At 61.9% G+C, this 14,316-nt stretch overlaps 2 protein-coding genes across 2 annotated transcripts; both read left to right on the forward strand.

Moving 5' to 3' along the window:
* Positions 1-739: 739 nt before the first annotated feature.
* LDBPK_191020 (hypothetical protein, unknown function) lies at positions 740-4,843 on the forward strand (the record flags this gene model as incomplete). Its single annotated transcript, XM_003860230.1, has 1 exon — positions 740-4,843. The coding sequence occupies one exon, from the start codon at positions 740-742 to the stop codon at positions 4,841-4,843; it is 4,104 nt and encodes a 1,367-aa protein (XP_003860278.1).
* Positions 4,844-6,208: 1,365 nt separating this feature from the next.
* Positions 6,209-9,979, forward strand: LDBPK_191030 (hypothetical protein, conserved; the record flags this gene model as incomplete). Its single annotated transcript, XM_003860231.1, has 1 exon — positions 6,209-9,979. One exon carries the CDS (start codon positions 6,209-6,211, stop codon positions 9,977-9,979), a length of 3,771 nt encoding a protein of 1,256 aa, XP_003860279.1.
* Positions 9,980-14,316: the final 4,337 nt, after the last annotated feature.

A 14,316-nucleotide genomic window follows, 5' to 3' on the forward strand; every position in this document is an offset into this window, starting at 1 on the left:
ATCAAAAAGAAACGGCGATACGTGCGGCTCTGCGACGGAGTTTCCTTACTGCGGTGCTCAGCCGCGCGCACACGCCCACACACGCAAGCACGCGTTGCCCCGTGGACGCAGTCGTGGAGCTCGCCTTCTCCACGTCGTCCTCCTTTATCGACGTCGCCCAAAGTCACCGGCTCACCGCTGGTATAATCCGCTCGTTGCCGCCACAAAAAAAAGCAGTGTATCCGTGTCTGCCGTGCACTTGTGGCGGGCACAGCGAACTGGACATTCAACTTTAGGATAGAAGGCCAAAGCCCCTCCCATAGACGCCAGCACCTCTGGTGCTGCTAGAGTACACGTGCACAGGCATATACACACGCCGTTCCCTTGCCCGTGATTGGTGCTCCCCCGCCCCATATCTTCTCTTGCTGCTGTTGTTCCTCGCGTGTTGCGTCATCACGCACCTCATAGAAGTTACCTGTACGAGTGGTCCCACCCACACCCGCGCCCCGCCACGGCGGATAGGCACCCGCATTGAGCGCTGCCGTTGTTCTCTTGTTTTGCCTGTCTCTCCGTATCTTCTTTTTCTTTCCCATTCGACTGTTGGAGGAAGGAGGCTCGGCTTTTCGTTGTGTTCGTTGCTTGCTGCGAAGTTCACTTGTTGCCGTGTGTGTGTGAGGGGGGGGGGCTCTGTCTCTGCGGCCGCCTGGGCTGCCCTGCGCTGTTCTCTCCCTCGAGGAGACGGTACGGACAGACAAGCCATATGCTGAGACGCACCTTTTTTAGGAGCTCCCGTCTGGGCCCGATGTGGCCGCCAGGTGTGGAGGGGCCTGGAAAGCTGAGTAGCAGCGTACTGCACACGATGGGCTGCGCGAAGTGTGATGGCTGCGCGGTTCGACGTGTCGATGTACTTTTCTCGCCACCCCCCATCGCTGCATCCTCCATCTCTGCGGCGGCGGTGGCGGCGGATAGTGTATCGCGCGCATGGCGGCGGAGCTGTGGCACGGTGTCTTTAGCGCGCACGTGTGCCGTCGCATGTCAGCGCCGTGCCATCAGCTTCTCCTACGGCGACCGTGTTCCCTGTATCCGCTTTAACATGAGTACGGAGCGGCTGGCACGCGCCACGGCGCAGCCGACCCTGCCAACCAACGCAAACATCTTCATGATGGATGTTCGCAAGGGCCAGCGCAAGTCGAAGCGGGTGAACCCCAAGTCCACGATGGCTTCCATCATAACCGCCCACCGCGCCGAGGCGCAGAAGGCGAAGGAGGAGCTCGACAAGGACGACGCCTACACCCCGCCGCTGATTTTTCTCTTCAGGACGGACGACACGAAGAAGCAAGCGGCGCGGCGGCAGGAGCAGATCGATGCCCAACTTGACGCGCTCGGCGCCTTCGGTGAATTCCGAGCGTGTGTGCTAGATGGCATCAAGTCCCGCCACTGGACGCGCTACATCGACTCGCCAACTACGCCAGACAGACCCGCTCCTGACAAGGCTGAGAGCGCCTCATCGAGAGATGCGCCGCCTACCGCGTCTGTGGCCGCGGCGGCTGCAGCAGCTGTCGACCCCGCGGTCGTGTCCGCCAATGGTGCCGGTGATGCGCCGGCGAGCCCTCTTCCGATTTCAGGGGACTTTGCTGGAAGAGAAGGCAAAAGCAGCACTGGTGCAGCGGAAGCGCCGGCTGCTGCTGTGTCTCCGCGTGTGTCGGCAGCCGGTGCAGCGGAGGGCGCCACGGGTGCTGCCGAAGAGGCTGACGACTTGGAGGGCGAGGATGAAGAAGTATGGGAAGAGGTCGAGCTCGACGAGGGTGAGGAGGTCGTCGAAGGGGGCGACGGCGGTGGCGGCGGCACAAACAGCGCTGCTGATGGCAATGGCGCCGGCGCCTCCCAGTGCTGGGAAGCAGCCACTTACGTAGATCGAGCGGCAACGCCGTCCATGCGGGCGAAAGAGGCCCGCACGACGACGCCGGCGGATGAGAAGATCATCACAGCACCATCGACAGCAAAGAGGAGCGTTAATACAGTTTGGGCCCACGTGAAGAGCCAAACCTGCTCTGGAGGCAGTGCGGCCAGCGCTGCAGCTCTGGTGGCAGCTGCAGCGGTCTCGCCGAGTAAGCACGATAACCCGGTCGAAGAGGAATCAGTGGATGTTGCGGATTTGGACGGCGACGGCGTTGCCGCCGACGCAGCATCGCCGGCGGCGCCAGGCCCGGCTGACCACACGGACAGCGCAGATGGTGTCAACATCCCTGACACGCCGCGAAGGAGCGGACCGGAGCGTAACAACAGTGGCAGCGTATTCCTTGCCACAGCTCATGCACCTCCACTAGCGGAAGCAGATGCGAAAGCGGCTGCTCTGACGCGCTCAACGGATGCAGAGGCACTGCTCCCCCTGGAAGAGTTCGAAGAGTTCGACATTGACGGTCCTTTAAGTGAAAGCGTTACTGCAGAAGCACCTGCAGCAGCGGCTGTTCCAGCGTTGACCGATGCCACACCCGAGGCTTTGAGCGCCGCAACAGCCAAAGGCGCAGAGTCCTGGGCAACAGAGCATGCCGCGGCTGGAAGCGTGTCGGGTGATGACGGCATCTCTGCAGCTGAGGAGGCAGCGGGAGAAGAGTCAGCTAGTGCCCATACCGGTGCGCCGGCTGCACTAGGCACCGCTGCCAAATCCCTCACGGAGGTGCTGCAGGAGGATGCAGCGGCGGGAGCAGCAGGCGATGGCCCGGCGTTGACCGCCTCTGAAGGCGACAGTGCAGACACTGAAGTGGAGGGAAAAGACGCTGAAGAAGATGCAGTAGCGACCACAGCCGCCGAAGACAACTCGGACGCAGTGGCTTTCACCGTCGCTGCTCCCGCAACCCCCGTTTCACCGCCGAAGCCATCTATTTCCATGCCGGTGTACACACAAGTTGTATCACGGCTGTATTACGGGGCGACGACGGTGTACCTCTCCGACCGCGCCTTTATTGAACTGCCTGCCACCGCGAACGTGCTCGTGATCGACCATCTAGATTGGGACGATGCTCACCTGGCGGCGATCGATGCAGCGCTGGAGCAGGTTGACCCAGTCGCCGGGCACGTGCTGCTCTACCCCGATGCCTATGCACCGCAGAGCGAGCACGTGATAGGGAACATAAACGCATACCGCCGCTCCCTCCTGCCCTTCATCTTCGTCTTCCGCACCCAGCTCTCCAACGAGGCCGCGATGGCCGTGCAGCACCGCCTCGCCAACGCCCTACATGTGCGCCCCACGTTGGACAGCACCGCGCAGCAATCGTTGGTGGCGGGGCAAAACGATCGCACGTCTGTGTGTGTGCTGAGCGCCGCGGAGAGCGAGAAAGGAGGCGAGAACCCGATGCTGGCACCGCAGCCGCGCAAGGCGACGCCGGCATCACCGAAGCCTTCACCAGCGGAACCAGCTCCCGCGCGCACTGCCACGGCAACAAAGGTGGCGGGAGCACCCCGGCGCGCAGTCACTGCGCCGGTAGGCGAGAGCGGCACCGCCGCGACAGCCTCAGCACCGCCCTTACCTCGCACACCCCCAGCGGCGACGGAAGGGAAGCACAGGGATGCTAGCACTCGCGGCGTGGCAGACGATGCCGTGCAACATCTGTGGGACCTTCTCAACAGCGTCTCCTTCGATGCCTCCTCGAAGAAGTCGGCGGCGTCGGCAGCAGCGCTGAGCGCGCAAGTGGAGGTTCAGCGAAGCCACCATGGCGGCTGCAACGGAAATGGTAGGGCGGCGGCGGAATGGCAGCAGCGAATCTCCGCGCCAGGCGCCTCCTCTGTCCGGGGGAACGCTGATCAAGCAGAGCCGGTTTACAGGTGTCCTGCAGAAACCACAACTAACATACTGACTCGCACCAGCGACACCAGAGAGACCGGCAATGGACACATTACCGCGAGCACTGCTGTGGACGACGCTGCGCCCTCGCAGCCGTCTCGACTTGCATACGTGCCGAGTCTTTTGAACTCGGAAGTCACCGCCCCGTTCCTCAACGCGAGCGCGAGAGCCGATGCAGCCGGCGGCGCAGGCCCCGCGCACCGAACGCTTCCGGCGACGACGCTGCAGGCCGAGTCGGCCGAAGTAAACGAAAGCGCCGCCATGATCAAGGGCGGCCTCTTCAACTTCGGCGCCATCGCTTTCGGCAGAGATAATGGGTACTGCGCCGCAGAGGTGCCGCGGCTTCGACGAGCCTCCGGTTCACGATGGGGCATGAACGATGACGACGACGACGTCGACAGCGAGCACAACGCAACAGACGCGGCAGACGGTGCAGCGACGAGCTCGACTTTCGGCAGTGTGAGTGATTTGGGCCTGTACCCCGTAAGTGAGAGCGTGGCTGCCGCTCGTGCGGAAGCAGCGCGCATCAGCAGCCAATGCGGCGGCGGCAGTCCGTTCACTGATGAAGAGATCGCCAAGATCGAAGAGGAGATCATACTCGCGCAGCTTAGGGAGAAGGAGAGGAAGGAGCGGCGCAGCGAGGCGCGTAGGGCGATGCGGGCGAAGGCCAAGGAAGCCAAGTCACAGTTTTCCTGCAAGACCGCATCATCTTCGTCGCCTGTGTCGTCCGCGCCCTCCGCCACCAAGGGCTCGCGCTTATGGAAGCAGCAGTTTCAGGGCAGTCGGAGCGTGTCCGACTCGTTCAAAACGACCGCCACAGCGCGGGAGCAGGAGCTTGCCGAGGACGGTCTTCTGGAGGACTTCATCAGTAGCTTGCTTGTTAACCGCAACCGCAGCAAAAAGCTCAAGGCTGACAAGGTGAGGGTGTCCGTTGCGTCTGCATCATCTCGAGGAGTCGTGCGCTCTGCCCGCCGCACGCTAGCAACGGCGACATCCTCGACCGGAAGAGGGATCAAGCAGTAAAACGACGCGTACGCGTCCGTGTTGGCGTGTGCGAGTCTTATCATGCGTTTTTCGGACAGCATCGAGTCATAGAGTCGAAGAGTCTCCGCGGGTGGAGAAGGCGGGCTGACTTGTGTGTGTGTGTGTGTGCGTATGTCGATTGTTCCTCTCAAACCCGACTTTGTCAACATCAGGAGACAGCCAAGGGCATCGCCCGTGCGCACGGGCGAAAACTCACCCTCTTGTACGAGTGTCAGTGTGGGTGCAGGTGCGATGCGCTCCCGTAACCCTCCGTCCCTCGCCCTTCCCCTCGCGAACCTCTGCTCTCGCGCTCCCGCGGTGCCGAAACGTATCCATCTCCGCGTACACACACACACACCTCTCTCTCTCGACGGACTGTCGAGCGGGCTACTCACTTCTTCCCCTGCATCCTGAAATCCTGCCATTCCATGTGTGCGTCTTTTCTGATGGAAGTCTGCGAAACGAAGCCAAAGCAGGGAGGAGGTGGACACAGCGAGAGAAGACGTGTACACACACACACAGAGAGACGGCCCCTGAGCTCGCTTCTCTCGCCTCTCCCTATCTCTGCAGCCCCGTCGTGCACCGCCGCACCACCACCAACACGACCACCACCACTACCGCCGCCCTCCTCTCGTAGCGCCCCCACGCGCACGCACACGCACATACACGCGCACAGAAAGAGAGGGATAAGGTGTGCACTGTGCACCAAAGCCGCGCGAAGGGTGTACGCGCCTTTTTTTTGTTTCTTTCGCGAGTCTGGGAGAGCGGGAAGCCAAAACAAAGAGGCTCTGCTGTGTTCGAGGCACAAAATCGAGGGTGCGACGGTCCTGGCAGTCTTCGTTGCCGCGCACACCCGCGCTCTCCCTCTCTCTCTCTGTCTCCACTCATTTGAATCATAGACAAACCCGCACTGTGCGCCACAGCATTCTGCGTGCACATCACACGCGCGCACATCGGCGCATAGATTACGACAATCATTAGCCATCATCATTACTTCGCTCCTCGTGCGCGTCTGTGTATGTGCGCGCACGCCTGAGGCGCATCGAGGCCTTTTTTCATTGCATTCTCTGCTGCTGAGAACAGTGTCACTCTCTCTCTCTTTTTCAGGCACGCTCGAGGCGGCGGTCAGCGGCGTCGGCCAGCGCCACCCCTCTCACTGTTTCGCTTTGGTGCTCATCTCAAGCGTAGAGGAGGGGAAGGGGGGAGAGGGGAGAGACGTACCCCCATAGAAGCTGTATTCCTTCTGCGTTCATTCGTGTGTTGCTCGCTTTTCCTTCGCCCTCTCTCTTTCTCTGCCACGCCGCGCGTCTCTGAGCTGGAGCGAACGCGGTCTTTGTGTTAACGTGAGTGAACCAGGATAGACGCATGCTTCGTCTTGTCGGTTGTCGCCTAGGCGGCCGTGTAAGGCGACGCTCGAAGAGCGTCATCATTGACGCCGCCGTTAACGCCGTCCTGGCGGAGCTGAGGGCCAAGGCAACGAAAGCGAAAAAGCCGAAGCGGGCAGCCGCATCAAAGCCTCCAGCTGCGGTGAAAGCACCTGCGAAGCGCGCTGGGCAACTCGAGCTACCACCTGCGGGCGCCCCACCACCTCCCGCGACCACGGCAGCGCCTGCCAAAGCAAAGACACGAAATGCCGGCAAGAATCTCGTTGACACTGTCCTCTCAGGTGTGAACTGCACGCTGCTAAAGCACGTCCTCTCCTCCTCGTCGTCGTCTTCGACGTCGACCGACATCCCTGACGTGGGACGGGTGTTGCGCCTAGACTACACCACCATCGCGAGAAAGCACCAGCTGGCGCACCTCGCGGACATCCTGCTGGTCAACCGCATCCACGCCGCCGTGGTCAACGACACGCATGAGCGCACAGCCGACGGCACAAGCGGTGCGGCAGCTGACGCATCGTCGCCGCTGGTAGTGCTCGTGGAGACAACCCTCCCTCGCGAGGATGCCGAAGTGCAGGAGTTCATCATCCGCAATGCCCTGAGCATGCACCCGCTCCCACCGGAGGTGGCAACCGAAGACGGGCAGTCTGTCCACACCCCCCCCTTGACAGTCCTGGTTCTCGGCGACGAGCAGACAAAGCGCGTGCGCACACTGGCGGAGCTGCCGCCCGTGCCGCCTCGCGTGCCGGCGGCAGTCCCTCTGGCCACGGCTCCTGCGACAAACTCCCATGACAGCGCCCAGGCTGTCAGCGCCGCGCCGGCCTCCGATCGCTCAGCTGCTGCGGAGGCGGCTCCGTCGACAACATGCAGCAGCCCCGCTCGGTGCAGCCTCAGTGGAGCGCCGGCGCAGGTCGCCCCGCAGCGCAGAGGGAACCCAAAAGAGGCGAACAGCTCGACGCCGCCGAAGGCCGACGTGGACGAAACGGCAACGGCAGCGAAAGCCGTGTTGCCCTCTGCGTCCTCGCCAGTCGCTGCGGCTGCATCTGCAGAGCCGGTCCCAACGTTAGCAGCCACCGCTGCAGCCGCGAACACCGCACCGCCGGCAAAGACGGCAGCTTCAGAGGCAAACACAAGGCGGGTGGAGCGAGTGGTGCGCCGTGTGGCACGCGTCTCTCTCAAGGCGCTCGCCGCTCAGAAGAAGAAGCGTAGGCCGGCGACGCCGTCTCAGGCGCGCCTGGTCGCTTCGATTGCGGCCACTGTTTCGGGAAAGCGTGCCGCCGTAGCGCGACCGCCGCGCCTGCTGTCCGTGGACAGTTCGAAGGAAAAGTTGCTGTGGGCATCTCAACCTGGCCGACCACTGCCCATCCGAATACTAGAGCCGTTGATCAGCCCGGCTGTGTACGAGGAGATGCGCACTGCTGCCGCGGCGGATGTCTCGGCTTCGTCCGCTGCCTCACCGCTCACAATGCACATGGTGGTCTACGGTGTCAGCAAGGAGAGCAGTGCCTCGACGGTGTGGCTTGGTGCCCTGCAAGCCGCTGCTGACCTCACCAGCGCCATGTCCAGCGGTGCTTCACAGCTGCCCGCAGAGGTGGCGGAGCTGGCCGGCCTCGACCCAGCGCGCGTCAGGCGCGTCTCCGAGCGCAAGAGCTCGCGAAAACGGTATGCCATGAAGGCAGCGGCGGCCTCCTCGGTCGCCGACGATGGCGCCGCTGGCACCGCCACCACGGCAGCACCGATGTCACCAAAACCGTATGTTTACATACTCATCCATACGCGACTATCCAGAGAAGACGCCGCTGTCTTACAGCAGGAGCTGCAGTACCAGCTGACGCAGCTCAAGGCGACACCAGCGGGTGCGGAAGTGGCGGGCATGTCAGTGCTAACGGCGGACGACGTATCCCCGGCACATCTGTCCTATGTGCTGGAGCACTCGATGGTCGAAGGTGGCGGCAACAGCGTGAAGATGAGTGCTGTGCGCCGCGGCAGCAAATCTGGGATGGTACCATCCGCGGCCCCGACGCTCTCTGCCGAAGCCGCCGAGGTGAGTAACACCTTTCAAGAGGTGTACCGTCTGCTGTCGGAGCAGCCATGGCTTCTGAGCCCCCCGTTGCAGTGGGAGACACCATCCTCCTCTTCTCCGCGACAGCAGCATCCGGACACGCTCGTCGCTGATGCGATCCGTATCGCAGCCCTCACGCAGGTTTTGGTGCAGCGCAAGGAGGCGCAGCTGCGCGGGCATTTTGAGGCGGCGCAGCAGTCGAGTGCAATGAACGCAGACAGCGAAGCCGTCGCCCGGGCAGCGCAGCGCGTTGAGATGAAAACAATGGTGACGGAGGCGGTCGAGGAGGTGTCGGTGCGCCATGAGCAGGCGACTGCCCACCTCGTCAAGACGCTGTCCAGCATAGTGGGACAGTGGTCACTGGAGAAACTATCGGACACGCTGGAGGCGATCGTACGAGACGAGGTGAAGCCAATCATGGATGTGCTCGGGGAACGCCTCGCCAGCACGCCAGGGCGCAACGCTGAAGCAGCGAACGGCGAGGCCACACCAATCGCCGCAGCACCGGCACTGATGGCGACGCCTGCATCCACATCCCCGACTGACAGCGCTGACGTCGCGTCCTCTGTGCTCCTTGAGAGGCAAGACGAGATAAAGAGCACTATGTCGCAGACCTTGGCGCAGCTACGCGAGCTGAGTGAGCGCTTGTCAGCACTGGCGGCGGCAACAACGGCCGCGGCCGCTGCGAAGACTGAAGGCTTGGTAGACTCCGCAGTGGCCCACCCACCAGAGACCGCAGCCGCTCCACTGAAGAGCGAGGAAGAGGTGCGCCTTCTGAGAGATCTCCATGAGTTGCAGGAGCAGCATCACTCGAAGCTCAGCGAGGAGCTAGAGAGCCTGCGGAGTGACCTTCGCTATTTCGCAAGCCAAGAACGCGCGGCGGCCGAGGCACAAGCGGCCGCGCCTGCCGCAGCGTACGCGGCCACCCTCTCAAGAGAGTCGCTGGATAGGGCCGTCGCCGACACTGTGCACGAGATCACGCATGCGATCCGGCGAGACATTCACGCGAGCGTTGTGGAGCAGCTGGACGCCTACTGCGACGTTCATCGCAGCGCCCAAAACAGCGCACGCGAGGACAGGCGTGATGAGGAGCCGTCGACGCCGGTGCTGCCCGTCACGTCGTTCGAGTTGGAGGAGATGCTGACCCGCGTCGTCGACCACACCGTGCGGACGTCGACGGACAAGATAGAGGACCATGTGCGGGCAGCCATGGAAAATGTGTACCGAAACGAGCGGGCGGCCGATCCCGCCTCCGTGACTGCGGCTGCATCCACGACCAGTGCGGCAGAGTCGGACGAAGCGCTGAAGGCTGCGCTCGAGGGCCTGTGGGCCCAGGTACGTGCGGAGGCGGCCGAGGAGGAGGCAGTGAAGGTGTCGCAGCACAATCGCCAGCTACTGCGCCTCTTGCGTCGCCAGCAGCACCTGCAGCGCAGCGTGCCTGGCCGTCAGCCAGCGTCTGCACCGGCGTCGGCCTCATCGCCAGCGTCCCCCTTGTCATATGTGGCGCTTGAGGAAGCCATGCGCGTGGTCCTGCATCCGTACATGGCGCAGATGCAGGCCACAGTAGCTGCAGCCGCAGCCGCAGCCGCAGCCGGCTCCCCTCGCACCTCTGTGGAGACGTCGTCGTCGATTACATCGGCTGGCGATGGCGTCGAGCAGGACCATGTGGCACGTCCCACAAGCAGGAAGTGAAGAAGAGGAGGGCGAGGAGGATGCCGTAGCCTTCGCAGTGCCGCTGCGCATAGAAAGGCATAAAGGGCATAGAGAAGCGCGCGCGCGCGCATTCAATTGGATCTCGTTGTTTTAGAGAGAGCAAGACATTTTGGGAGCTCAGGAGAGGGCTCTCTTGCGACGTGAAGGTCGTCCAGCTCCGTGTATGGCTGTGGGGTGTGTGGGGGTCGGTGGAGACGAGAAAGGAGCAGCGATGGACTAGCGAAGAAGGGGCGGTAGGAGAACACACCCGCGCGGTGGCAGACGATGTTAGCGTTCTTTTCTCAGCTCGTCGCTTGCACGCGTCTGAGTCTGTGGGCGCGTGCACTTGTAGGCGTCAATTCTTTTCATGTGGCCGGCACCGCCACTGTCCCGTCCTCTCTCGCCCAACCAACCAACGAATACCGCCCCGGTGCGTGCTTAGCTCCAGAAAGCATACGCTTCTTCTTCCTTGATCCTTCGCGATTGCTGCCCACCCACCCACACTCCTGCCAACTGTCACGGACGTACAAACCTGCATGCACACCCTTCTGGAGGGCGTCTATTGTTGTCCCCGCCCCCTTCCAAATCCCCTCCCTCTCCACTCCACCATGGCAATACGCGGCGGTGTTGGAAAGCGGCGCCACACACGCGTGCAAGATCGTGCCTTGGGGAACGTACGCAAGCATGGATCGATTTGACGAACGATGGGGCCCCCACGTCTACGGGCGTGGTGCGTGACGGTGTGCGGCGTGGCGTGCGGGTGCGATCTTTTCGTCGAGGGGGATGTCTGGGCATGTTCTTTGTTTTCGTTTTTGGATTTCTCGCGCGTTGCATTGCGGGAGGGGAGGGCGTTGTGTTGTTGGCGTCTGCTGGAGGAGGCGTCTCGTCGTTGTCGTCTCTCTTTTGTTGCCATGATTTGTGTGTGTGTGTGTGTGGGTGGGTGGGTGGGTGGGTGGGTGTGCGTGTCGGCCTGTGTACTTGTATCTTTTTTCGGCTGCGATACCGTCTGCGGTGGTTGTCCGTGCGTGCCCGGTGTCGAGGAGGAGGGGGTAGAGAGGGACGGGAAGTGGAGATCGGCTACCGGCGCAGGTGCCGTGTGCGAGAGCTGGGTTACCTCCTGTGTGAGCGTGCAGGACATGCGCACAAGGCACACCTCTTCCTTGTCTTCATGCCCTGTCTCTCTTTCTCTGCCACCCCACCCGCACTCGAGAGGGCGGTCTTGCTTCCGCGATCCATGTCTTCGGTCTTTGCGCGCCTGCACGGGTGTGTCCGATCCCCTCTTCTTCACAGCCTTGGCCCGCTGCATTGCAGACGCCTCGCTCCTGGTCTCCTGTGTCGTGCTTTCCCTTATGTGTGTGTCACTGTTGGTTCTTGATCTCTCCACACCAACGGTGCCGTTGTGCGGCTCCTGGGCTCTTTCAGGCTCTCCGTCTTGCGGGCGTTGAGTGTGTGGAGGCTCTGCGAAGGGACCAAAGGCAGAGATCAAAACTCAGCATCGCTGCTCTTCTCGTGCGTCCTTGCTCTCCTTTCAGAGATCACTTGCGCTACCCTGATGATGCGGGCCACCTCAGCGTGGCACCACACTTCAAGTGCCCGCTCTGTATGGGGAGGCCAAGCAGCCGGCAGCCTGCCCTCGGGTATGGACAGCGGGCTCTCGGTGTCGGCGGACAGGTGTGGGTCAGCGCGGTGCCGCAGAGACCTACGGCCATGATCGCGCTCGTACCAGTGCGCTGCAAATTGTGTCGACGGTCCCACAAATATGCGCATCCACCTCCTGTGTTGTCTCTGCTCTGGCTTTGCTGCGGTGGCCCTACTAGACGGATACACACCTCACCTCCGGCTGCACCCCTAAGAGTGACCTGGTGACTCGGGAAGTTCTCTCCATCAGGCGCCAAGCGACGTCGCGCTCAGCTCTCGCATGATTCGAGTGGGCGCCAGCTCGCACCACCCGGCGTGGGACACGAAAGGGCGATCCGACCGGGCAGGGGCCACCCCCGCACGACCGGTTTAAGGGCGGATGCCTGGCCTGTGCAGGCGATAACGACACCCCGGCACGGCGCAGCGCAGACGGGGCCACGGAAGCGTCACCGGACGCCACCCCGGGGCTCGGCTGCTTCATCAAGGACTGGGGCGCCGCCACCACGGCGCCAAGTGACCACGGCGCGATCCAACTCGCTGTCCACTTTTAGTAGGCTAATGTCGTGGTGCTGCCAGTGACGACAGAGGTACAATTATGCGCTTTTCATAACGCGAACCGGGAGCTACATCCCGGAGCAGGTCGCAGGACGTAGATAATTGTGAGGACTGCGCACGTGCGCCGTCTAGCATAGCTGGCGTGGTGTATCGCATCCGAGCAAGGCATCCAGAAGTCCAAAGAGCACGAGGGATGGACAGAAAAGGCGCGAAGAGATGCGCACCGATCAACGTCACAGCGCATGTAGGGGAAGCATGACGCGAGCACAGCGAATGTCACCATCGAGTCGTCACAACTCGAATATGTCGAGCCTACACACATCATGGCATGCCGCGGCTTGAAGCGAGCCAGGGGGGAAGTATGCCACGGTGGCCAAGCACAGGGTCTCTGAGGGCCCTGACCTGAAGCTGGTCGTCTTCCTCCTCGAGCTCCTCCGCCATGCACCTGTGCCAGCCCTTGTTGCCCGCACGGTCGACGCCGCCACGGCCGTCACCCTCGAGGGCAGGACCTTGGACGCGGCATGCTTTGCATCGAGGCGTGCTGCCCATCCGAGTCGCCTGTCTGGCGCCGATCGCGCAGCACGCATCCGAGAGGAGGTGCGAGGAAAGGACAAGAAGAGCCGTTTGGTCGCACGGCCCCGATGCGACGGCAGGACGGCATGACCCAGACGACGACGATGCAGCCGTATCCCTGCGAAGGCGGGTGAGCTATGGTTGTGTGTGGTTGTGTTTGTGTGTGCGAGTGTACTCGTGGACCTGGCTGTGGTAGACTTTCCGAACACGCAAAAAAAAAGAAACCGATTTTTTTGGTCCTCGGTGCTCCCTCTGAGGGTAGCCGCGGCTGTGCACACGCACAGACGCTCGCCCGGCACGCGCGACCGCTGGCGTGCCCCCCTGCTATTTTTTCAGACCTCGGGGATGCCCCTTGTGGCTCCGCCGTGAGCGGGATGGTGCGAAAGAAGGATGACGGCGCGTCTGCACTGGCCCCTCTCCGCTGGCGCAGCTCCAGTGTACGCACGCCATCGTTCACGGGCGTTAAAGGAAACAGAGAAGAGGAGGTGAGGGAGGCGCGCAACGGAGCGAGCTATGCGGTCCTCTGTACCACGGGCGCTCACACCTTCACCCCCCACCCACTCCTACCCTTTATCGCATTCATTCTTGTTTTGCGAGTCAGACAAGGCGTCACAGCTGCTTCTCACCGTTACTCCTGGACACTCTTGTGCTCTGCCTCCATCTGTGTCTCACCATCGCCACCCCTCTCCATCTCATGTGCGTTCTCGCATATCTTTGCACATGCGCGCACACGTAGGGCAGAAGAAGAGGAAGCTCGAAGAGCATCTGAGGTGGAGAGAGACGGACGGGGATAAGCGAATCCAGCTTAAACTTCGTCTGATTTTTCGTTTTCGTGTTACTTGGTCTTGTTATTGCCTCCGCCATCGCCACCGACACCAACACACACACGCACATACACGCATAGCGGGAGAGCGCCCGTCTGTGCCTCGCTGAAACACATATAAAAGAGGGGTAAGGCAAGCGCGTTCGGTCTTGTGTGCCGGTGCGCTGGCGTTGACTGGGGCTGTGCCTCACGAGCCGCCACCTCTCCCACCTCTCTTCCTCTACCTCTCGCCTTTGCGGGCCACGTTCCCTGGTGCTCACATCATCGCGCGTTTCTTTTGTGGCGGTGGTTATTTCGTTCTGCCTCATTCTTTCATGCGGTGGGGCCTTTCGTGTGTATCGAATTCGATTCTTCTTGTTCTCACTGCTGCTGCTGCCCTTTTGCATGTGCACGAAGGCGGGCTTCACTGCGTGGGGTGGCCTCTTCTTGTTTTCTTTTTATTTTGGCTGCTGTTGTTGGTTTTGTTTTCATGGAAAAGCACGTGCGTGAGGTACACAGGGAGCACACATACACTCACACGAACCGCCTTCTTCGCTTTCCTTCCACCGCGACCGTGGTAGTGCACGCATGGCCCAGCACACGCGCGGCGAAAGCGGTCTTGCTTCTTCGTACCTTTACTTTCGCTACGATCTCTACCGGGACGGCTCTCTGCAATTCCTCTCTTGTATGCTTTCCACCACGGTTGCCGATCCGAAGTCTCTGACAACATAGAGAGAACTAAGCGGGTGAGAGAGAGGGGGGTCAGTGA

Source organism: Leishmania donovani, chromosome 19, assembly GCF_000227135.1.
Source record: "Leishmania donovani BPK282A1 complete genome, chromosome 19".
Taxonomy (NCBI): Eukaryota; Euglenozoa; class Kinetoplastea; order Trypanosomatida; family Trypanosomatidae; genus Leishmania; species Leishmania donovani.